The sequence below is a fragment of the Centroberyx gerrardi genome, chromosome 1 (assembly GCF_048128805.1).
Source record: "Centroberyx gerrardi isolate f3 chromosome 1, fCenGer3.hap1.cur.20231027, whole genome shotgun sequence".
Classification (NCBI taxonomy): Eukaryota; Metazoa; Chordata; class Actinopteri; order Beryciformes; family Berycidae; genus Centroberyx; species Centroberyx gerrardi.
Window position 1 is genome coordinate 13,954,340 of NC_135997.1, and position 25,746 is coordinate 13,980,085.

Consider the following 25,746-nt stretch of genomic DNA (forward strand, 5'->3'; position numbering starts at 1 on the left):
AAAAATGTACCTGCACACAACAGCACACACATTTATATAATTATTAATTTTATACTGATTGCCTGACTTCAGTAGTATTAGAAAAAGGAAAAAAAATTGAAAGATGACATCATCACTCGGGGACAGGGAGCTGTGCAGCATACAGGAGGGTAAAAGCCTATTTATGTGCAGCCAATCCTGTTTTAACAGTCCTTCACTTACGAGATTGTAGGACATTAAATCAAGCTGTAACTGTACGGGACAGAGGGGATCTGTGGTGTCATCCTAGGAGAGGAAGGCATCGCTGGAGATGTTTGAAATCCAAGAATAAAGAAGCATAAATACAAGTACACACAGAATAGAGTGAAAGTGGTAAACAGTGAGTATTTATTGTGTAAACCTGAGCTACGGTTTGCCTGTAAGTCCATGAGCTTTGCACAGAAAGCGGTCTACACTGCAAAAAATCTCCATCTTAACAAGTCATTTAAGTCTATTATTGAGTCCTAAAATTGTCATTTTCTTAAAATAAGTGGAAAAAATCTGCCAATGTGGTTAGATAATTTCACCTGTTTCCAATACAAATCAACTTGTTGCAAGAATTTTGCAAAATCACATTTTATTTTCTTGATAGTAGTGCAGTGATCTGCCTTATTCTGACTTGTTTCAAGATATTGACACTCATTTCTAAAAATAAAAAAATCCCGAAAGTGAAGCTGCATTGTAAACAAGTGGAGTTATCTCACCCCATTGGCAGAACTTTTCTCTTGGTTTAAGAAAAATAAGATTTGATGAAATTTGAAATGACTTGTTAAGATGGACATTTCTTGCAGTGTACCTTATCAACCCTGGAGACAACCAGACCATCATGCAGACCAGATCTGTCTCCAGAAGACAGACGGCTCTGTCTGTTCTGACACACAATCCCACAATCCTCGGCCTACACATGGCCCAGTGTTAATTAAAAAGCCTGGCTGGGTCGTCCGAGCGGCCGTGCCTCGCCCCGCAGCCCCAGAGCCTCGGACCCTGTGGAGGGGGCTGAAGCTTTGGGACGGTGGAAGAGAGCAAAGGGAGAGCCCCGGTGCAGTGTGTGTGTGTGTGTGTGTGTGTGTGTAGAGGAGGGGGGGTTCTTTGAAAGCAGAGCCATGACAGCTGAGGGGGAAGCATGTGTGAGGCATGTTTGTTTTGCATTTACCCCCTGAGCGCAGCTGTGTGCACTGTCCTTTTCCCAGAACACCGGAACACAGCAGACGCCCTCGCGGCTCGCCCTCCTCACAGCCCCTCAGCCCGGCCTGGGGGAGCGAGGGGGGGGGGACCCGCTCAGTTTGGAGATATGTACTGCAGTATTATGCATATGCATTAGATTTGGACTGGAGACTAAAACTGGATGTAATTTGGAAGACCCCAAGGTGATCTGCTATGCTGACAGGTTATACCCTGCATCCTGCCTCACATACCTAGCCAGGAGGAGAGTGAATGTGGTTCAGTTTAGGGAATTAGAGATGGTTCCTCTGCCTAAGGTGTACTACAAGGTATCAGGTTCCCCTTCCAAAACCATGAAAGCCTTTGTTATGATTTTGGCCTAAATCAGACCTTGCAAAAAAACAAAACATGATGCCCCACTGGTGAACCACATCTGCTATTTCTGTCACTGCTGCAAATCTTGATATAGTGTGATAGAGGTGGACGCAACGTTAAGGTGCCTCTCCCCTTCTCTCCTCACTCCATACATGCAAAAACACACACACACACACGCACACACATACTGTTCCAAAGCCCTGACAGAGGCAAACAGGGAGTGGAGGATGTGACAAGAGCGGAGACAGGGAACCGGATCCCTTATGGTGCCTTATCCTGGCATGCTAGTGGTTTTACTTGAACCGGTCCTGCTCAGACCCCATGCCAAAAAATTAATGAAGCTGGGCTCAAACTTCAGACAGCTCAACCCGAGTCTCCATGCTGAGGCTATGTACAGGAAGGGGACTTTGTCACAGCGTAGCCGCACTATCATAGCCATGTTCCCATGCTGCAGAATACACCGGGCTGAACTCAAGGCAGCTACAGCACAGTTACAAGCTTTACTGTACTACTATCCATACTTTCATCCTGTGCCTCTGCTGGAACATAGAAATCCTCTTTTCTCTCCCTGTTCCCTCCCTCACCATGCTAGAATACCTTTGGGGTTTTGTCATTCTCACGGCATACAGAGATGTTAGATGTGGGTGATGAATACAAGCATGTTGCTTTTCTAGTTAAGAAGGACTGTTAAATGTCTGGAGATGGAGGATACGCTTCATATTTTCTCGAGCCTGTCAACCTGCAGTCTGTGCCTAGTCTTCTGCGGTACCACATCCAACTGGGATGCGGTCAAGATTTTACTGTCAGTGGCAAAACGATGGAGGTTTCCATGCATAAATCTGATTGATGGCTTCAGTTGTTTTGCTTTGTGAGAAAAAATGTGAGAAAGAAAGAGAGAAAGAAATACAATAACACTTCTGCCAGTGCTGCTCCAAGAGGAGGACCGCAAAGATCGTTTACCGATCAGCTTTGACAGCCAAACACAGTCATAGGTGACGCTGACATGCTAGAATAAAAAGGTTGTTGAACACTGACATCCTTTCAGTGTCTCAAAGTGTCAACACAGACTGTAATCTCCACCAGTCTCCTCTGTTTCAAAGGTGGCTGCTGCTGATTTTGGTGTTATTTCTGGCAGCCTGACTGACCGGTGGGCACTTCTCTCCCTGAAACTCCAGAGATTGGAAATGCAAGGGGCACAGGCATGTCCACTTTGAGTCTGTCCCCCTGAAAACAGAGCCGGGTCTGTTTGGAGGCTGGCGCTCCCAGGCTCTTCAGCCCCAAGAGCAGCAGGCCCGCTGTGCCCCTCTCATACTCCCACACACCACTTCCTCGTCCCCCTCCTCCTCCAGCCCTCCATCCCTCCATCCCTTCCTCTCTCTGGGCTCCAGACTGTGGACATCAGCAGGCCAAGGCAGCGTGGCAGGTGGATCTCTCACTCTGACCACACTAAAACAAACCACATTTCATCTGTTTGACTTTTAAATGTTAACTGTGTTTTAGCAAAGCAAAGGTGGCTATTTTAACTTTCCATTTCGTGTTGAATCTGAGAAGCTTCATAATATGACATAGACTGGGTATAGACAGTTTTCTGTAGCACTATCTCAGCTCCATCATGACTCATGTTACACGCCTGCTGCTTGTAGTAATGCTGATAAAGATTGCTTTAGAATAATATTTACACAGCATGTAACAATAATATCAGTATTTCAGTTTGTTTAAGGATGCTTGCTGAATTCTTTAGTCAAAACCAGTACCAAAATAATTGGAGGAAAAAAAAAAATAACACTTGAATTTAAATAAGGTAACAAGATAATAAAACAACACCTGAACAGAAAAACTACAACGACATTGAAAGCACTGTACAAACAGCATTTCCTGTATTTTAGCAAATAAGTGCACGGATTTGTTTGAAATAATTAAACTTTTCTTAGCGTTTTCTTTTGCCTCTCTTCAACTCTATACTGCAACTTGTGTTGTACAGCACAGTATTGCCTCTCGCCAAGCGCTCCACATTGCTTGCTCTCTTAGTTGCTTTCTCCCACCAGAGGCGTGGAGGAAAACACGAGTCCCCCATTCAAATCGGTAATGCCATGTCACTTATCTTGCCAAATCTCTTGTTGTTTTCTCTTCGAGTAATCTTCACCCATCCACATATTTGCATAATCATTTTATTGCAACATTTTTGAAGGTAGTCACTGTTGCCTTTACACATGTTAGTGCCCCCTCGCCCCATGTTGGGTTGGTTTAGATATTTCAGGGGTCACAGAGGTCCCCCGTCCAGCAGGTATTAACGCATCATGTGGCCCAAGATATGGCTGCACTGTGCTCTTTGGCCTTCATGCGCAAAGCGGCAATACTGGAGGACTTGCGGTCAGGGTCCATGTTGAGATCATACCCGTTCATGCCTGTGCCCATGCCAGGAGGTCCTCCGAACAGGCCGCCCATGTGCGCCTGTCCCACATGACCCCCGGGGCTCGGCACACCCAGAAAATCAGACACCCCACTGGCAGAATGGGGATGCGGGGTCATGCAGGGGGTCACAGTGTCACAGGGCACGACACAGCCCGGGACAGGAGACGCTGCACTGCTGCCGCCGATCCAGGAGGGGTTCTGAATCTGAAAGATTAACGGTAAATCAGCATTGTGAGAGAATGATAGGATCTCTACCATGACTGTCTGCTAAATATGATGCTGCTTGTCCCCTTTCTTATCACTGTGGGGGTTAATTCCACTGTATTACCGTACTACTACCAGAGGTGAGACCAAGCCAACTTTGCTCGAGTCCCAATTCAGTCTCAAGTCTTGAGGCACAAGTCTCAAGTCAAGTCCCAAGTCTAAATGTAGTTTACCAACTCAAGTCCAAGTCATTAATGTCAAGTCTCAAGTCTAAATGTAGAACACCAAGTCAAGTCAGAACAAATCAATTGTCCAGTATCAATTTAATATCTTAAATTCAATCATTCCATACAAATTCAGAAAACAGAATTTAAATTCTGGTGAAACAAATCTCGTAACTCTCAATCTAAGTCAAATCCCAAGTCACCAGAACCCAAGTCGCGTCAAGTTTCAAGTATTCTCTTCATGCATCAAGTCAAGTCTCAAGCAGTTAAAATTGGGACTCTAGTCTGACTCGAGTCCAAGTCATGTGACACGAGTCCCCACCTCTGACTACTACATTAACACACATTTGCTTCTCCTTCTCTGGGCTCTTCCATTTTTCATTACTTCCTGACAGACATTAAGAGAGAAAGAAGCCTCTGGTACTGGTTCTGTACCTGTGCGTAGTTCTCAGGCCGGGTCAGGAGAGGCAGCTCATACGCTGTGGAGAAGTGCGTTCGGACCTGTTGCATCTGACCGAAACGCTCCCTCTTTCTCCATTTCGCCCGACGGTTCTGGAACCAAACCTGCAGGGTGAAAAGGTCTGGATGTAAAACGACTGGTAACATCATCATCTGTTTCATCTGAGAGAGAAGGGGCTTTTCACTTTGATCCGACATAGCATCCAGCTTTGGTTTGGGGTCTAGGTCTGTGTACTGGGTTAGGGTTAGGGTTAGGGTTAGGGTGGTTTTAAAACTGAAAGAGGGGTACAGGTAGTGTCTCGTAAGCCTAAATCTTTAAATAAGCACTCCCCCCTCCTCCCCAAATCTCAAGGAAATTCTTTTCTATAGATACAAATAAGATTCTTCCTTTTGAATGGAAAAATGATCCCGTGGATTATGGCCAAAAGGCTGAAAGACTGTAGATCAAAACGATATCTGCAGCACACCAAAATATGTGCTGACTCTCAGGGGAAAGAAAACCAGATAAAGCAAGCTGCTCCAAGGGATTATCATCTCAAAATCGGAAATTTATCTGTGGTGGATTCCCTGTGATCCATTCTGTCTCTTGGATTAACTCTATATATTTATTGAACTATGTTTCTGCTTATTGATTCAGTGAAATGGGGGTTCACTCAAAGGAGAGGCATCCTTGATTCGACATGAAGCTTGAACTTTGGTCTATGGAACTTTGGTTGATCAATTTGCAAATTACTAAATAAATAAATAGATATAGTGTGCTATACTGTGAACCCACACTACCACACAAGCACACACATACATACACACAAACACAGACACGATTCAGAGGTGATGGAAGTAATAAAGATGTACTTGTGCGTAGGTTAGGAGGAAACCCGAGAGACAAAGAGGAAGAGAAACCAGGCTTTGTAAACAACGTGGAGCGGCCTTTCGGCAGAGTTCTCAAAACAAAACGTTAACAGATCCTGTCCGCCTCACCTTCGCTTCTTTGCCGTCTGACAAGAAATAGGCCAATTTTCTCATGACAAAATGTATACTGTAATCACCTCAGACATCTGAGCCTGAAACCGTTGTTTATCGAAAGCATTATTGTGTTTGAATTACCATCAGAGTGGGTGAAAGTAATCTAAATACCGTTGTCCCTGGATGGGTTTAAGCCTGGCGCCCTTCTCTTCATAACGTCAGAGCCTCTATCTCAGAATTTGGAAGCACGATATCCAGCTAAATGTAACTATGCTGCATGTCAAGGCCTTGCATCATATGTTTGTAAAGCTTTACTATCTGATTGTACTGATACTGGCACAGAGTTACCTATATCTCGTTTTTTTTTGCCTCTGACATTGTTTCTCTTATCTCTCATTTATCTGCTCTTTGCTCATACACTTTATACACATTTCGCTATAAATCTGAGGAGGGGATATGGGAAATTGAAAAGTGAGATGGGATTATAACTGGAGTTTGTTTTCATTTTCTGTTTAATTTCCTGAAGCCTAAAGCTCCTGGCTTTGAGATGCTGCCCCTTTCCAACATAAGAGAAGCACATAGACCAGAGAGGACTTAGTCATTCTTTCCTTGGTGTTTTCATACTTTTTCCTCTGCCCCGTTAGTTAATCACGCTGTCTTGCTCGGGATCTACTACGCCGCACAAGATCACTGCGTTTCTCTCAAAAAAAATCCTTCTCTACACAGATGATACCTGGAGGCACTGCGAGGTGTATCTTCCCCCCTGATTCTCTCTGTATCCTGTCAGTCCAGCTGCTGCTGACAGTGTCACCAACAACCAGCCAGACGCTGCTGTACTCTCATCTGCTCAACCTTTGTTTGGTGCCTCGTCTGTTGGCTATTATACAGGGAGAACATATTTTTGTGTTGTGCGTACTCCGTTGTGACAGTAATTGGTAAAGACCTTGACAGCTTAAGTAGCTCAGGGACTTTCAATGAGGCTTTATTTATGTTACAGCCCAGAGAGAAAGAGCAGAGAAATGCCAAACCGGCCTCAGCAGGAGAGCTGTATGGGGCTGAAAACACTTTGAAGTCAGAGACCAACTCCGAGGATTGATAACCTGCCTCGGCTGTCACTCATGTCAGCTTCCACACCATAGCAAAGAAAGCCAAGGCTGAACCTGGGTTGGGTTTTCCAAAACCCTCAAAGCACTAACAGTATCTTGAGAACGCTTTTGAAGGACGTTGTCGTTCATTAAATGTAAGTGAATTGTATTTTTCCAAAAATCCTTTACCACCTACACAATTCCTTATTTCCCTTGTCAGTTCAAGGTGACTCCAGACCGACTATGGGGTGACAGAGAAGCATATATAAGGTGTAATTTGATCTCTGTCTTTGCTTTGCTTCTTGGCACAGTGTTATGTGTATCCAGACTCAACTAATGTAATCTTTGTTGTGTCTGGTGTCTTAAGGTCTTTGATATAACAAAGACCTATTTGTTGTCATTGGGAAAAAATCATTTACAGCTTAAATATTGTGCACATTATGTCATTTTCCTCCTTACTGATTAGTTCCTAACTGATACATATTACTCTCAATCTCACAATGATTTCAAGGAAAACTTGAGTTACAATGTGCTTTTGGAAAGTCTTGCTAAATGGACCCAGTTGATGATATTTCAAGATCCCTCACTATCAGAAAACTCATCTCTGCATAGTTAAACAATGATAAACAGGTTTTATCTCCTAATAAAATTACAACAAAAAATACTTTACAACTATATAACATAGGACTGACCCTTTATTTGAATGAACCATTGTCTCCTCTCTTTTCCAAAAGGTCGAAGCAGACAGGCTGCTGTTTTATCTTCAGTCCACTGTTTGGATCTATAAACTCATACGGACACCTGTGTTTGCCTGGTGAACTCCCCATGTCAAATACCATCCTGGCTCTCCGAGCTCTCTGGACGGACGGAATGGTGAATCTGAGAGACGTGATGTTGTTGAAACCCCTGACCTCTGACCCCTGACCTTCCCATGTATCCGCAGTGCATATGACTCAGAGCTGAACTTACTTTCTCCCTTTGAAACCAGGAGACAGAAAAAGCAAACATCTCCAGGCCCTAACGTTTTCAACTAAAACCCTCCTGTTCTGTTATGTGAGAACCATCAGACAATGAGGCATAATATCGGCCCTCCTTAGAGTTACATTCACATACACTGCTGACAAAAGAGTTGATAACTTACAAATTAATTTAATCTAATTCTAAAAGTTAAAGCAAACTCGGGGCTTTTGGCTGTGCAGGCATTGCTTTTTTGCTGAACAGTTTGTTCACTTGAGACGCAGAATTCATGAGCTGTGAGTTCCTCTTCGTGTGAATGACCTGAATAAAGAGCGCCGAGCCCCGCTCTTTGACTGACGAGGCATCTTGTGTCTTTTATCTTTTTAACTTGAGTGTTTAAGAGGGCCGCAGGGAGAGCTGAGGGCTGTAAAGCCGAGTCCATCTGAAGCAGCACAGGTCTGTGATATGAGCAGCACAGCAGAGCAGCATACCTTCAGAGCCTCGGGGTTGAGTTATAACCCTCCGGCTGCACAGACTTCCTGTGTTTCACTGCTCGGCTTTTCTGGTCACTGTTCCAGCACGTCATGTAAAAGATTGGATTTAATCTAGGTCTTATCTCGTCCCGCAGACGTCATCGACACACAACTCCCACTGCACTCAAATTGTGTTAAACTGTGTGCAAATATTGTGCCTTTGTCCTGTATATTCATTTTAGAAAAGCAGGAACACATCAAGCGCTTAAAAGTTGCGCAAAAGTCGATTATGTGGTCAAACACGTGAACTAAAGAAATCTCAAACGTTCGCTAACTTGCTGAAAGCCCATGGGAAGGTTTTCACACCTACCCTGGAGACCACAGCAGGGACACATTCTTGTCTGAACAGGATGTTAATGAAAGAAAAACACAGAGAATCCAGGGGCTTTTGGTAGTGTCTGCTGCGCACACACATGCACACGCATGCATACACACACACACACACACACATACATTTGCACACACAGACATAGATACGCATACACACATACAGATATGGAGGTCTCTTTGCCTGTTCACCAATATTGGAACGTAGCGGCAGTCATGAACGGATTATAAGCAAATCAAGCCGGAAGATCACAGGAAGGTTTCGGGTTTGAGGCGAACTGTGGCGGACTAGCTGCTAGCAGAACTGAGATCACAAGTTCAGGACACTAAACGGCCCAGGTACAGAGTATATAACTGAGAAGAACCAATGTCTCTTCACATGTTGATGAAAGTCTGCTCTCCTAAAAATGAACATATGAGGCCCAGGCAGCTCAGAGCTCAGCCCCCCTGGGCCCCCTGGCCTCTGCTAGCTCCCACTCCCCTTCTCTTCCCCCCCTCTACTCCCACATTACTAGATAAATCTCTCACGTTGTTCTCTGAGTGACGTTATCTCTGCAGAGCTGCAGATGTTGAAGGATCCATGAGGTTCTCTTGTCCAAACATTTCTGATTAAGAGCTCATTTTTACTTATTGATAGGACTGGCATGTGATTGCGGGAAGTTGTCGCTTGATTATGCCATTAGACTCCTGTGGCAAACAGAATTTCTTTTTTTAATTTTTTACTCTCCGCCCATCTTTAAAAATCTGATATGTGTATTGGTTTGATTTGTATCATTTTTGTATGTCTATTGGCTGCTGTATGCCTATTTAACTGGCATAAGCAGCATATAATCATACAAGAATCCCAAATTCATATGACTAAAAACCACAGCTTATGCCTAGCCTGTTGCTGTACCTGCACGCGAGCTTCAGTGAGGTCAGTCCTCAGTGCCAGCTGCTCCCGGGCGTAAACATCAGGGTAGTGTGTCTTCTGGAAAACCTTCTCCAGCTCCTCCAGCTGGTAGCTTGTGAAGGTGGTGCGGTTACGTCGCTTCTTGCCCTTGTTGCTTTCCCCGCCATCGCCCTTGTCCAGTGGGCTCGCCAGGTCGGTGCCTGGAGGCCTATCAGACGGGCCCTTGACTCCCTGATCCTTCACACCCAGGTAGCTGCTGTCCATTCCAGGGGGGTCAGAGGTCGGGGCCAAGTCAGAGTCTGTGAGACCTGTGCTGTCTTTACCTGGGGAGACAGAGAGAGATGAAAGACCATTAGAAGTGGAATTTAGGTTTTAATTATTTTTTTTAAATTAAGAAAAGAAGAGCCAAGGATGGTATCATAACCCATGTCTGTTAATGTGTTATCCTCTATGTGAAGATGAAAGTGGAAATAAAGGAATGTATGAAAGCCATTACATGACGTAGTGCACAAAGGGAGTATTATGACTTATGGTTATCATTGACACCATATGTCATTTTCAGCAGACAGAATATGAAAATAAAACAAGATAGATGTGCGTTCACAGCTTTATCTTCTGCTGCACCAGGAACAGACTATTCTGTTCAGGTGTGAACATTTAGGTTGCAATTCAGAGTTAGCTGTCAAATTCTTCAGATAAACAAGAAAATACATGGGGAAAGCTGAGATGAGATGCATGGGGAAAGCAAAAATGTTTAACTCCTATTTTGAGTGGCGCATCCAAAATATTGAGGCTCGCCTCAATATTTTTGTCATCAGAAAGTTTGTGGGGAATGGAGTTTTCAATGCATCTCATGTCCACATAAAAACACACTTGCCTTTAATTCTGAGAAATGGCCGATTTGCTGTCACCTGCATCGTATATCGTACAATGTAGGCTTCATAAAAATGAAGAATTGTCACATTCGATTTTTTGGTTAATGCCATGAAAAAGCCAACTAGGCCACTCATAAGCATATTTGGCCTTTAGCGACTACAGTGTGACTGCCAGGACTACTGTTGGAGTATAAATGCTGGCAGACGATGTATTATTTGAATTCTTTCTTGACTTATCTTCACCAGAATTAGGTTACATACATGTTTCTGCCTTTGTGTTGGCAACCCTTGTTTTTAAATGTTTATGCAGTAGATAGGTCAAATATCAACTTGACATGGGACATATTTTGGGACATATATTTGACATATCAAATTGTTGATATTGTCAATATATGCAGAAAGACAAATACAACGTAGATACAGCTTCAAAGCCTATTACCTTTTTAATACTTTTTTAAAATGTATTTCTCACCATCAAATTCTATCTCCAGTGACTGGCTTCTGGCAACATATTCATAATGAACTTCATTTCTAGAAAACGAATAAGTAGATAAGAAGAATTGAGGATCAACATGATAATTTATGGCGTTTGATAGGCTGTGACAAAGGAACTGCTCAGCCTTAGTGAGGAAATTCTGTGACTGTTGTGAAATCTGTTGGCCCACACTATACTTCATCTTCTTCAATGTGTGTGTCGGTTTGTTTGTCTATCTGCCTGAGTAATAGATGGCCTGGACCACTGGTTGCTTACGGTAGCCAGTTGTAGTTCATAGATCATTTTGTGAAGTACGGGGGAATAGACAACCTGGACATGATTTGAGACTGACAGAACGTTGCAGCTTTTTATTGCAATCACCTCACCCCACACACACACTCACACTCACACACTGAAACACACCCCACACCCTCTCTTTCTCTCTGTCTCTGTCCCTCACCATTTCATATGGTTGAGGTCTATACTGTGGCTACAAAGTCACCTGGCAACAAGACTGTCAGCATTAATTTGCTGGTCAGTAATTTCTAGCCAGGAGAAAGTCACGTGTGCACATACTCTCTCTTTGTCTCTCTCTCTCTCTCTCTCTCTCTCTCTCTCTCTCTCTCACACACACACTCACACACACATACACAGCTTAACTGTAAAACCTCAGGCAGCTTACTGATCATAAATTTCCATAGCCATGTCTCTGCCAGTGTGCTCGTCTATGCTGCAGTCCTGTTCCACAAGCCAAGACGATCATCAACTGCCCTTCATCAAACCATCCAGCTTACACACTCTGTTCTGTATCGTGGCATGCCTTTGGATTAATATACATGCTATTTGAACTCTCTGTGTTGGAGGATGTGATATTTGAACGGGTGCACAGAATGTGGATTCAGGTCTACGGCCTTGTGACGCTTTATGAGACCGCAGCCGCTCGGCCTGTGAAACGCCTCCCCTCTCTGGCTCAGTCTAGTGGTGAGTTTGAGCGCTGCACCTTTTAGTACCATCCGAGGTGAGGCTATTTTCATCTCCGCTTACCCCTGGGTTGAGCAAAGCCTTGTCAGGTTAGAACCAGGAGGTGTGTGTGTGTGTGTGTGTGTGTGTGTGTTCATGTGAGCTCCTTATGCAATTCTCAGCACTCAGCACAAGAAGGGCACACACACACGCACACACACACACACACACTCTGGCCCACCGCTCACAACCATGTTGGGTAATGTGCTGCAAGGTAAGGTGACGATAGCTTATCATAGCCTCTCCCTTTCTCTCTCTCTCTCTCTCTCTCTCTCTCTCACACACACCCACACACACACGAGCGAACCATTCAAGGATGATGGCAGCACAGGAAACTGCAGTAACCACGCCAACTATTAGCCTCATGATGGTCAGCGATGCCCTTTGGAAATACAATACTTGTTCTATAAGATTAGTGACAAATTACATAACCTATACGTTTTCTATGGGGGACTAAAGTGTTTGAAAAGGTGAAGAAACACAGGGATGTGGTCAGCTCCATTAGATGAGAATTAGAACCGCAAACACTTTCTTTAATTTGTGTATGGGTTGACCTGTGCATGTGGTGCGCATACGCATTTCAAAAGCAGTTAATGTCAAACCCTGCAAGATCCAATAAGCAACGAGGCACTGATTCTTGATATGTGCGCCTGATCCGGCATTGAGTCAGGCTGAGGATCCATGTTTGGGTGGCAGAACTCTGGCTGAGGGTGTAAAGGCCCCAACATCGCCTCGCCGTCCATGACTGACACATCCTGTTAGGCTTGAAGGGAGCAAATGTGTTTTATCCCAACATAAATATTTTCTAGTTATTCCATCATATTCCCCTGGCCTGCACCCACGGTCACCACAAGGCAGGGCTGTCAGGCTGTTTGAAATCAGGGGCCTCTGGCTGATCAAAGGCCCTTGTTTATATCTCATGTCATTGATGTTTTTTGGCAGACACGGGGTATTGTGACAGTCTCCTGCGTGTTATCCGTGCGATCAGCCATAGCTGTAGGACTCTCCACACTGCCCAAGGTGAACAGCAGTGGGCCCTCCTGCGGGCTGGGCCATATGGAGGAGGAACATGAGAAAGCTTTATTGCAAATAATGTCTGTCAGGGAATCTCTGCGGAAAGAGGGGGGAAAAAGGCAGGGAGGCCTGGCTGTGAAAAACATATGCTGTGTCAAAACTTTTATCTGAATTTTCATGAGAGTACGATTAGCTTTATCTCTGAGGCAAATTATGATTCTATTAAATGATGTATAGAACAATGCGTTGTAGCTAACTGGTTGTACTAATAAGAACTCCTTTTCATTTTCAGCTTATACCTGCAGCTTTACATGCCACTGTCTCTGGTGTAACACAAGTAGGCCGCAACAATAATGTAGCAAACTACCAAAATCTTCTTAGCAACTGCATGTTTTCTATTCAGATGAATATGCCATGCAAAATGTTTGGAGATGCAACCGCAGAATGTTCTATTTTCACTGCAGTGGATCCAACAGTCAGCGTCGGTTCCAATTACTGTGCACATTAAAGGGAAGCGAGTCTGTAGCTCATTGTTGGTGGGCATAGAGAAAGTTCTGCAAAAATTAAACAAATAAAACTGAGCAGGGTGAGAAGAGCAGTGGAGTTTAACTAAAGGGCTAATTGGCAGATTAACCCCCAAGAATATTCCCACCTGTCTACAGAACGAAGAAGACGGGGTCTTGTAAACTAACGTTTTACGATGTCTGCATTTTGCCGTTCAAAATATCATTGAATGTCCCCGTAGTTTGATATTTATTATTACAATTTATATCATTGTAGACATAGATATCCAAATGGGTGTAAAGATTACATTAGGCACTATGTCCGTTCATCGCACTTCACCTCTAAGATGGTGAAAGGATAGCAGGCCTTTCCCCTGTGGATATCAGCGCCAGACTACTGAAGTTAACATGGGTCAGACATCCAGTGCGGACAGCCATTAATTCGCAGTTGAAAACGAGGAGGTAACATCAAAGTGTAATTTAACTGGCTGTAAAGCGACAGGGCGCCTCCCCAGCCTCTTTATTGACTGGGATGACTGGGGTCAGCTCACAGTGTTTAAAGGAAACACTATAAATTAGACACCCCATGGCGACTGAGAGGGATTAACAACACCTTGCTCAAACTGAAAAAAGAAATATCCCAAATATTGGGAAACATAAATAGTCGAGAGAAAGAGAAGGAGAGAAGAGACGGAAGAGAATCTACTTTTAATCGAATCCTTGTTTGACTAGACGCAGGGAGCAGAGGAAAAGAAATGTGTGAGCAAAGCATTTATTTGTACCTCTAATTGGGTTGTTTTCCCTTCATACTGTAAAATATGGATTTGGATGCGATGTGGAACTTTGCTCTTTGAATTCCAGCCAGCAGTGAATTCCTCCTCAGTTGTTTTGCTCACTTGCTGTGATGATACAGGCAGAGTCACTGACACTAAGTGGACTGGACAACCAAGCTGATATGAGGATAATTTTGATACATTATATATGATGCCTTTTGTTTTTCCTCATGACAAGGGAGGGACTAGCATTGGAAATAGCCCTCGGTCGAAACTGTTATTTGCAAAACAGAGGTTATCACAAAGTAAAAATGCACATGAAGATGTAGTGTGAGTTTCTGTGATTCTGTTCTTGTTAGCTGACCTTGTCTCTTATGGAAAGCACAAATAACACCACTATGAATAGCTTGGAACTATTTGCACAGTGTGGTGTCAGTTGCATTCATCAACACAGTTTGGGACAGCACACACACACACACACACACACACACACACGTCCCCCGTAGACACAGTACATTGGCACATCTCTGCTGTAATTCTGCAGCAGTGCATGTGTGCCACAGACACAGAACCTCAGCACACATTAGTACAATCGTTTTTTTTTGTTTTTTTTTCACCAAAGCTGTACTTTTGTGACCGTATGATAGGTAGCCATCCACTTTGAAATTCAACTCTGCCGACTGTGCAGAGAGATGATCCATCTCAGCAGGTTGTGCTGTAAAATGCAGAGACTATGCAAAAAAAAAAAAAAACTGCTACAGGAGTGCATCCATAAAGCCTAAGACTGATAAATCACCTCTCTCTCTCCCCCCCCCTCTGTCTCTTTCTCACTCCCCTGGCTCTCTTCCAAATGTTTCACTCAGGTCTTGGAGCAAAACAGAGTTTCCCTCGTCTTGAGTTTTTGTTGTCTCTGATCGAAAGAGAACATTCCATCCAATTGGAAAAAACTCACTAGAGTACATTTTTGTGTGCAAGCATATAAAATAAAAACACTTTGCTGGGAAATTCACTCAGCATAATCACTTCTTCCTTCCAGTGATTACAAAATCGTAATTAGAAGGCACTCGGAGAGCGCAAACCTGAGCCAACGCTGAGCAATTCTCCAGCTTGCTGTTCACCCAAAGACATCATTCCTATCACTTAAATTTCAAGTTTAGTGTTTTCTCGACCCTGCAAACACAGCCTCAGGATTTGGACACCTCCGTCTGAATGGCAGAAATCCCACATCCGAATCACCACCAAAATCTAATCATTTGTTACTTGGCCCAAGTCCCATATGTCCACCAAATTTCATGCAAATCCATTCATAAGGTTTTGAGATATTGTGCTGACAGACAGACAGACAGACAAACTAACTAACAGGGGCAAAAACATAAGCTCCTTGGTGGAGGTAACAAACATTCATTGTAGGCCTATAAGTGCATTGAAATCGCATAATAAAACACATCAGTTGCTGTCACCATCCCATAATGAATAGTGAATCCCACATCAGAGGACGCGGAAGTAAAAGTGCAGCTGAAAAATATTGTGCTGCTGTCGAAGAAAAACCTCCTTAAATCCATTTTCCATTATCCATTGTTTTTACTTGAACTGGATGCTTTTGTTGTGCTTTAACCTCAGCCCATGAAAACTATTCAAAACCCATAAGAGTAAAAATGCATGGCTATCAATATGGATATAAATCCTTTTTCCCCAAATAGCTGAAAATATTATCTGATAGATGCAAGTTTTTGATAGAACAACAGTGAAAAGCTACAAGACTATGGACAAGCAGGTAACAGCTACCTTGAGAAAACCAGGCCCCCATTGTAGAGTAATATACAGAATGCATGTTTGTTGTTTGTAGTCAAATTAGGGAGATCTTCTGAGTCTGCTGGAAACTAAAAAGTCACCACACAATGTCTGAGTAAACCCACATTCACTAGGTGAAAGAGTCTAATCTCTGATCTCAGGTCTTCCAGCTCTGCCTATCGACGTTCAGTTTACATAAAACAGTGACAAAGAGACCAAAGGAAGTCCTGGGGTCCTGGGGTATACGAGCCTTTTTGCCCTGCTGCTCTCGCTCGGCCACGCAGACTGAGGCTAATGTAAATTGCCCTGCCAGAATTTAAGCTAAATGGTAAAATGATCCTGAGTCCTTGTCACCTCCACTCATGTCATCGACTTGCTGAAGTGTGCCTCGGTTGTCTGGGCTGCGTGGCTGGTTCCCATTACTCCCTGCTCAAACCAATCAGCGGAGACGGCCATTAAGAAAAGGCTGAAATGGCCGCGCTGAGGTAAAGACGGTGAGGCGAAGGAACAAAGGGCAGCAGACGGGATCTTCATTACAGAGCGACAAAATCACACAAGACACTGTAACCGCACCTGGATGTTGGTCCTACTGTATTTAACTGCTTCTATAAGGAACACAATATCTGCAACTGCAGGGCAGCAGAACTGGATGAATTCAATGTGGTTTCAGTTGGAATATACAGCAGCTTTTCATGTCTTCATATTACACATATAACACCAATGTAATGATAGCATTGACAACATTGTACATCGTGGTTGCCATGAACGAGGAACAAGTGCCAAGTGATAAAAAGCACAATAATTACGGTTCAATAGCTGTGTTACAACACACTTTGTCTTATTAGCGTAGTTAAATGTTTATTACATATAACTGGAGCCCAAATGTTGCAAAAGGCTCTGCTTTGACACAGCAGGGTTTCAAATGTAGGGTTTCAAATTGATTTTCTCTGGTCTGAGCACACAGGGGATCTTGCCCTCCTCTCCCAGCAGATGAGGGCAGGGAGCCATACCAAGAGGTCACACTCCCAACAGCGCTCTGCACCGAGAGAAGACACCGAGACATCAAACGAGGAAAGCTGTTGTTTCTGGAGGATCACAAAGAAATGTACGTGGCTTGGTTTATAAGTGTAAGTGTCCCAGTGAATCATCCTCTGACCACTTGATGGCACAAGGCTCGATTTTCCAGCTCACTAACGGCCCAACTTCTTCTTGGGTTTGAGGACTTATTTATTTATAAGTTGATCGACTTCTCCCACTTTTATAGCTTGGCAGAATATGCCTTTTTCTATATCCATTGCTTAAAAAACTATGTATTCTTTATTTTGTTTTCTCTCAGCTGCTTTTGACACACCTATACTGTTGTGAGGTACATGCCACAGTTTCTTTAGATACTTATGCCACTCAAAGCCGCATTGCACTTCTACCCTCTGCTGATAGGATTTCTCTTAGTTTCAGTCAATCTGATGCTGAGCTGAATGCTGTCCACGCTCCATGAGCTGCCTTGTTGATTTCAGGTAATAACTTGACTGGCAATGTGTTCAGTAGGAACAATATAATTGTGTGTTAGAGTTTATAGCTACTGTATGTAATGAATGTAAATGTTTATTAGATATGCTGCTCTCATTCAGCCAAAACCTTCTCAGCAAGCTGGCACTAACCCATTTTAGAAGGCTTTGAGGCCAGTCGCCACATGACCTTTGATCGAATGGATAATACCACAAATTATAACAATAAAGCCATGCAATTTGAAACGACCCGGCGATTATATAAAATAGAGGTTTGATAAATGAAATAAGCCGCAATGTAAAATACACCAGGATTTTCCAATAAAAACACGGGCCATCATTTGCCGTTTTCTCCTCAGCCTGTCTTAATAAGTTCAACACAATTCACTGCTCCCTTCAATTTATATCCAGTGGTGCAGCAGCCAGTGAGAAGGTGGGTAAACTACGACCTCCAGTCTGTGATAATCATAAGGCAAACAACCACCAGTGTCAACAAAATTCAATTATTCCTTCAGAGAAGCAATCAATCAATGTTGTTTTTTTCCTTTAAAAGGTCCTATCCTCATATCATTTACACATGAATATGAATTTAGTATCTAAATGTATCTAAGCCTGAAAATGTGCGTAAACTCCACAAATAAAAACGTGAGTACGCTCAGCCGATATGAGTTTACCCTGTTTAGTCAATAGATATCACATTAGAGGCCCACGTTGCTCTGAACAGAGTGAAATCAGCCTGAAGACAGAGCAGGGCAGGTCACTGTGAGCATGAAAATAGAGGCAAACAGAGCCGCTGACATCTGAGTTGCATTAATGTTGGAGCTCTTGTCTATAACGCCGAGATGTTTTTTCCTGCCTTCTTTCCAAACTATAGTGTTAACCGGGACATTATATCAGAGGCTCCTCGCTGTCAGGAAGACGGCTTGCTTTGCGGGTATGCCCATGCAAACCTGGCAACCTGCAAATTTACCTGCAAAGATTTGATGACATTTAATGTAAGCTCAACAAAACAAAAAATCCTAAATTTAAAGCTCTGAAATTGGATGTAGCCTAATGTAATTTCCTTACGCCTATGTGTAGCCGACAACATCTGCTGCATAGCCTACAAACTTTCACGTGTTCCTCTTTGTGAGCATACAAATATAAAACTGATACGAATTGGACGGATATTGTTCTATTTTTGTTTACAGACGGTTATGATTAGCCTACTTTGTTTCCTCATGGTGTACTATTCAATCAATGCACTTTATCCACTACCTAAAGTATATTTTCATTTAATCACGATTTGCCAGGTCAATATTATTTGCAAGATTAATGGTAGGCTAATGTTAATGTTAATAATATAATCTTAATTGCCATTATAAGCTAATGTGAGCTTTCGAAACGATTGATCTCCGTTCATGACATAATTTGTGGAGCTGGAAAAGCTTTTCCCGCAGGCCGTTTTCCAGAGACTGTCATAACATCCTTGTTTAGGCTTAAACAACTTCCACTAGAACAGACCGGCACTTAAAATGTAATATTGATGGACAAGCGATGCAATTCAAATATTAAGGACTGGTTGCATATGCAAAAGAGACTCTGGCAGATGAATTTAGGATATCAAATTGACTACATGAAATAAGTAAATGTGTAATAATAATAATAATAATAATAATAATAATAAAATTAGACAATACTAATACTATAATAAAATAGTATCGTATAATAAATGTAGGCTATCAGTATAATAATAAGTATAATATGTATAATCATAGTGATCACAATAATCAGAATAATAATTTCCCTGTCATGAGTGGCCTGTGTGCAGCCAGACATTATTTCCGTCTTATGATTTCGCTCCAACAGCTCAAGTTTCTTTAATAACAGGCCGACTGTTTGCTGCATCACATCATCTCAAGTGCAAGTAAACCGACCGAATGAGAGCCGTCTTAAAAAGTCAATGTAAACAATTGTAAGTCCATTAGATCAATCATTGGCTCAATCATCTGAGAGTCAGGTGAACTGGAGATGAATTTCATTTTGCTTTTTTTTTTTATTATAAGGCATTTTATCTCGTTACCGCAACTCTCATCGTAAACTCGGTGCAAATGGGCGCTTAAAGTGATTCCTAATTTCATATAGGCTATAATTTATCTGAAAATATTTATTTAGCATATATTGTTACACAGGCTATTTTTTTTTTTATATCCGCCATTCGCCTTTTAACGACATTTTCTATTATTATTGTGTGTATTATTATGTCTAGTAGGCCTAATATGTCTATTAGTAAAACAAGTACAGCTCAGTGCAATATTTTTCCTATTTGACGAATGATATCGAGATCAAGTAGCCAATATAGAACATTTAAAATTAGAGATTAGAGAGAGAGAGAGAGAGAGAGAGAGAGAGAGAGAGAGAGAGAGAGAGAGAGAGAGAGAGAGAGAGAGAATAGGCCCATAGGCGCACTGATTTTGACACATCTGTATTCAAGACAATTCTGCTGTGCCTGAAACTGCAGGCAACAAACGTCTGTCTGTCTGTCTGTCTGTCTGTCTGTCTGTCTTTCTGTCTGTCTACAGGTGTAAAAAAAATTGTCTTGAGAGAAGTTCAATAGGAATTTATGTGTCATCTTTCACTGTTTCATGCTTCCCTCCTTCATCTCTCTTTGACTGTGTCGATAGATTTTTGATTTCACCCACCAGCTGCTCTCACGTGGCTGCAGAAAGAAATGGCTTTTGCAGTATTTGTGTTAAATTTATAGCCGAGGCTATAGAAGCGTCCAGCATCTGGCCTTTGTTTTAGCCCTCAAAATATCCCCGAGACATGGGGAGTAAGCCTATTCCACCTTAGCAGCGCACATTACACAGCTTGAGTCACATACGGGTTATATTCAAGAACCCTGTCTGTCTCCTATAATCTGTTTCTGGTCCTTCAGAGATATTAGCAGGAATTGATTAAGTGTGATCACCTTTAGAATTCATTGTGGATTGTGCATTTAAACTAGAGGAATTAATTATATCAAATGTTAGCCCTCTTTTTGTTTGTGTGTGTGTGCGTGTGTGTGTGTGTGTGTGTGTGCGTGTGTGTGTGTGAGTGTGTGAGACGTGTGCTCGTGCGCGTGTCTGTGTTATGGGCCAATTCGATGTAGCTAGTGGAGGGCAACCCCAACTAAACTCAGTTTATCCTTTAACCTTTTTATTTGCTCAAAACAGTGTAGGCCGACATAAATCTTAATGACGTAAGTCCATAGTTTACAACACAGTAAGTCTATAGTTTTAGAGGATGGGGTCTTTTAAGGAGGAAAAAACATAAATGAACGCACCTAAGAAAATATTGTTGATTTTTGTTTGATGATCACCGACGAGGGTCAAAGTTTTATTTATTTACCACATTGCAAGCAGACCCACAGAAGCCCCAGCAATTAAATCTAATTGGAGCAAAGACACAGCAACGAAATTGAAGTATTTTAATACACGCATCAGTTCGGAGCTCACTATTAGTGCCATCTGAAAACGTGTTAATTCAATTGTCCGATTCAGCTCCAATATTGCGGATTGTAATGCAGATTATCGCATTAAATGAGGCCTAATTTAATTTCGATCGCCAGAGAGAAAATTTGATAGTCGGGAAGATTATGCGTCTTCTTAATTGTGTTATGGGGATAGTTGCTGCCATATAACGCAGTAAGCTGTGAAGTCTCGTGCTTTCATTTTGTAAACACCGTTGGAGAGGCTTTTTACGCACGAAGGAAATTCCAGTTAGAGGACACGGAAAGGAGAAAGCAAAGGGAAATAAAAACATATCTATAGAGCGCCAAACCAGGTTAAAAGGCTTTTGCACAACTTGCCATATTAGTCAGACAGTAAAGAAAACAATTATTTGCGACAAAAGGCAGACTTATCTCAGGGGCGTCAATTCACTAAACCCCCAGAAATGGCCATGTCCCTGCTTCTATTATCATTTGCCAGCAAAACTTCCAAACCCGCTTGGATCCACTAAATTTCTGGGGACAAGTGGAGCAATGACTGACGGCTGACAAGATGATCATATTAATAAGATCAATGTTGTGAATTACTTTTCACAGGTCACCAAACTGTTGCGCAGACTCACAGCGTAGAGAAAGCCTCGGTCCTGCACGCTCACCAGATGTGTGTGGGTTGTTTTTTTTTAAATATCTCTTCCAAATACATTTCTGGGGATTTTTGCTTGATCTTTCCTCTCCATGACAATGACAAAAACTACAAAGTCAAGTATGTGCTCACTTGGGCTTTGGCACCTTACCTTGCCATACCCAACGGACGCCCCATCACGTCTATAACACAATCAGCACGATGGCTTCTCCTACTCACCGTAGCATGGGATGAGCGCTCCGTTGTGTCCGCTGTCCTGGTGCAGTTTGCCTTCCTCGGGGGGAGTTTTGCAAGAAGACCTCTGCACGAAGAGGTGGTATTTGCTGAAAGTGCCTTGCCCAGCAGCAGCGGTGGCATCCAATGACTGGCACTCCTGTTGGAAGGGGCTCCGGGACTTTTCTCCGTAAGCCTGACCTTTGTTGGGCAGGAAAGCGGCGGGGCTGTATTTGGTGTCAGTGCCTGGGAATGTCCTAAAGTGGTCCGTCTGGTGATCCCTACCTTGCGCTGCAGAGGGGCTATAATATGAATCCATGGATGTCATATCGCTGTATGAAACGCAGGTCTCGGCGTTCATGCCTAAAAAAAGTTAAGGGGAGAAAAAGACCCGAGTCCAAACTTTTTTTTCTCACTCTCTCACTCTCTCTCTCTCTCTCTCTCTCTCTCTCTTTTGGGAAGGGAAGCAAACAGATACCCCCTCCTCTCTCCCTCCTCTACCTCATACAGATGAACACTCACACATAGACTCGCACAGCATACACCAGGCTGCAGCTGGGTTTGGTTATAAAACGATTCAGATCTTTTCCAGGAACCACTGTCGTTGACCAAACACTCCAAACTCCCCCCCAGGTTTAAGGAGAGTTACACAAACCCGTCTCTCCTCAGAGGATGGGACCCAGATCTGCTGGCTGTGTCGGCTGCAGGACCTCTCCCGACTGATTATGTTGATGAAATGAACGGGTGAGGTCGACGGCTCTTAGCTGAGAAAGGAAGAAAAAAAATGTTTTGTAGCAAAATATATGGGGGGACTTGACACATGACATTAATGTAGGCTAATTTGAATATGAATATACTGATGGCGTTGGGGCGGAGAGGGCACAATTTTACGCTTCATTCGCAATGGTTCATCAAGGGCAATTCATCCATACTTAGCCTGCTGTATTCTTAGAGCCAACTGTGATTTCTGAATCAAATCAGGATTTAGTTGTACCCAGTTCAACCATAATAATAGCTTTTAAATGCCTTAATTATCTCTTTGGAAACGAACTACTTGCACGCTAATCATTTATTTCCACCATTGGCAATACGGTAATCCTAGTTAATATTAGGCTAATTATTGTTTTCCACATATGAAAAGCCTTTTTGTAAACTCAACTATTTGAGCTTCAATTGTAAAGAATAGCCTGTTACTGTATTTCCAATTTCTCGAGATTTAGGGTCAAAAAATCAAAATCTATCAATAGGCACCGCCGTTAAATTTATGACTAAGTTATAGTAGACTAAATATATGGGCCTATATATATATATATATATATATATATATATATATTTTTTTTTTTTTTTTTTTTTAAATTAGGTCACTTCATTAACTCATATGGCTTTCTGTACGCCGTAGGCCGAATTTAAATATAATAGTTTGGATAATCAATTCTGCTCTGTCGTCTCACTTAGCACATTGTCCACTAAATTTGGTCTCAGTGAAACGTGTAGAAATAGTGCAAGTGTCTTGCGCGTGAATATTTTTCATAAAGCTCCAGTTCTTAGCTTCTGTTTATATAGGCTTTATGAAATATACATGAGGCTATATAGGATACATTATTGTCTTTACACGGCGAGTAGGCTACATCTATTTGTAAAATTATTTTTTATAAGCCCAGGCATGCCTAATCAAGACATGTCTGCCATAAGAAGACAATATGCAATAAAGGTTTTCACAGCCTAAAGCCTAAACATCGTGCAGACTGTGTAAAAGTTAGATACCCTAACGAAAAATCACTTTTCCTCACACTTTTCCTCACAATTCATATGGGGATTTATAATGTGTGTGTGGTACTCAATAGTGAGTTTATAGTAACCTTATTGTACTTTATGGTATTTTTTTTTATCCCTATGATATCTATAATGTTCCTATAATAGGAAAAAGGAACTTAAAGCGTATCTGTGTTATAATAATTTATAGTGACCCTGTTGTAGGTTAGTTTGTGGTATTTTGTATGGTATCAATATAATATTCCTATACTATTCTGACAGGTAGAAGTGTTACTGTGAAATTTGCATAGTATCCTTACTATTACTATTTTATTATATGATCACTATAGTTCTTTTCGTGAGGACGTTTCCTGTCATTGCAGTTGACTTAAAAATAAAAGAAAGAAAATAACATTAATGTTTTGTAATTTTACTTCTACGAAAATCACACTTGCTTAATTTCTTGGGTGTCATTCTTTTGCTGAAGCTGCGCACCCGACTGGAAACAGGCCTGTAGCTTGAGAAGATATTTTCAATTGTTAAAGCGCCTTGAACTGTCGTCTTTCTACCATCTTATTATCAACCGACTACTGATAGACCTACTTTGTTCTCGGTGTCAAAACAAAAGGACGGTGAATTGGACGCTCTCCTTGAAAAGTTATTTATTTCGCCCAACAACAGGCTGTCATCCTTATGAATGGCTATAGCTCGGATATGTCTGACTTGACATGCAATTTCACTCTAATAATAGGTCAACCCTGTGTTTTCTAGTGTTATTTTTACTAAAAAGCACATTGTTAGACAAAGCCAAGACAAGCCTTGTATTAAAGATGCCCTGAAATTATACATAAATGGAAATACAGCACATTGCTGTTCATTTGTGGAGTTTGCTCCTTTATACATATGCATATCGGCTAGGTCGATCATTTCCCTCTAATGCAGTTTCCATTAAGTCTACAGTAATATTAATGAATATGATATTGAAATAGGCTATAGGTCCGAATATTTTCATAAGTATTTGACAATTAAGCTACTATATGAATAGTAAGTGTCGTGAGATTGACCACATTTTGCTGCTAAATCCCTCATCTACAAAAGGTAGTGAGTGGGATTGTTGTGGCCACAGACTGCATGAGCCTTACACAACATTGAAATGGTGGGGTCACTTCAACTAATTTATGTGCCACACTTTATTTGCCTTCTTTTTATTCCATGGTTTATGACAGGCGGTCTATATCTAATATACACTGGCTTTTTTTTGTTTGTTTTGTTTATCCATAACCTAACTCTCCACAAATGACAATTCATGCCTTTGTGCTTGTACAGTACTATTCTATTTATATCTCATTTCAACATCACATTATGATCCAACATAATCATCGAAAAAACAAGTAAATGTGTAAGTTTAAGTAATTTTGAATGTGTATTTTCAAAAACATGTGCCAAAACTTTCCATATACTATTCCTACACTTTAGATGAACAAAAAAACAGATAACGGTATACAGTTTTACTACATATTATGGTCTGTCCATCCTCCATCCTTACCCTCCACTGCAGATGTGACCTGTCCTTGTCATCCTCCCTCTCTGGCCAGTCGGTGCTGCCTGGCACTCATGATGTCACCTTGATACTGTCAGGGCCCACGCTGAGGTATGCAGGCCTGCACTGGCACCCAAATGAGCAGTGCAGGATATACTGGGCACACACAGAGCATGTGAGCAACCTAATTGTAGAGCACAAAAAAATGTGAAAGACCCACAGCCAGCAGCTATACATAGAGTATGCACACATATACAAACACACAAACGTATTCATACAGTCGTGTACACATGGCGTACACATGCAAGCTTGCACACGTGTGTGCGTAGAAAAAAGAAGGCAAGAACAAGAGAGAGAGAGAGAGACAGTGAGAGGGAGAGAGAGAGAGAGAGTAGAGCACAAAAAAACTTTTCTTTACGTGATTGGATTTCAAAATAAGTTCATCAAGCTGAAAGGTGGCCATATTTGTATGTCAGACACAATGTTCACGTTCACTAAACCTGACCTGCACTCAGCTGCAAATATACTGTGTCCCAGGGGCAAAAAGAGAAAATGATTTCACC

General features: G+C 42.2%; 1 protein-coding gene across 1 annotated transcript; it reads right to left on the minus strand.

Moving 5' to 3' along the window:
• Positions 1-3,849: 3,849 nt before the first annotated feature.
• alx4a (ALX homeobox 4a) lies at positions 3,850-22,324 on the minus strand. The gene is made up of 4 exons (XM_078284950.1): positions 21,898-22,324; positions 9,614-9,933; positions 4,830-4,958; positions 3,850-4,170 (listed from the first exon to the last, which is right to left on the minus strand). Exons 1-4 carry the CDS (start codon positions 22,250-22,252, stop codon positions 3,850-3,852), a joined length of 1,125 nt encoding a protein of 374 aa, XP_078141076.1. The 5' UTR covers positions 22,253-22,324.
• Positions 22,325-25,746: the final 3,422 nt, after the last annotated feature.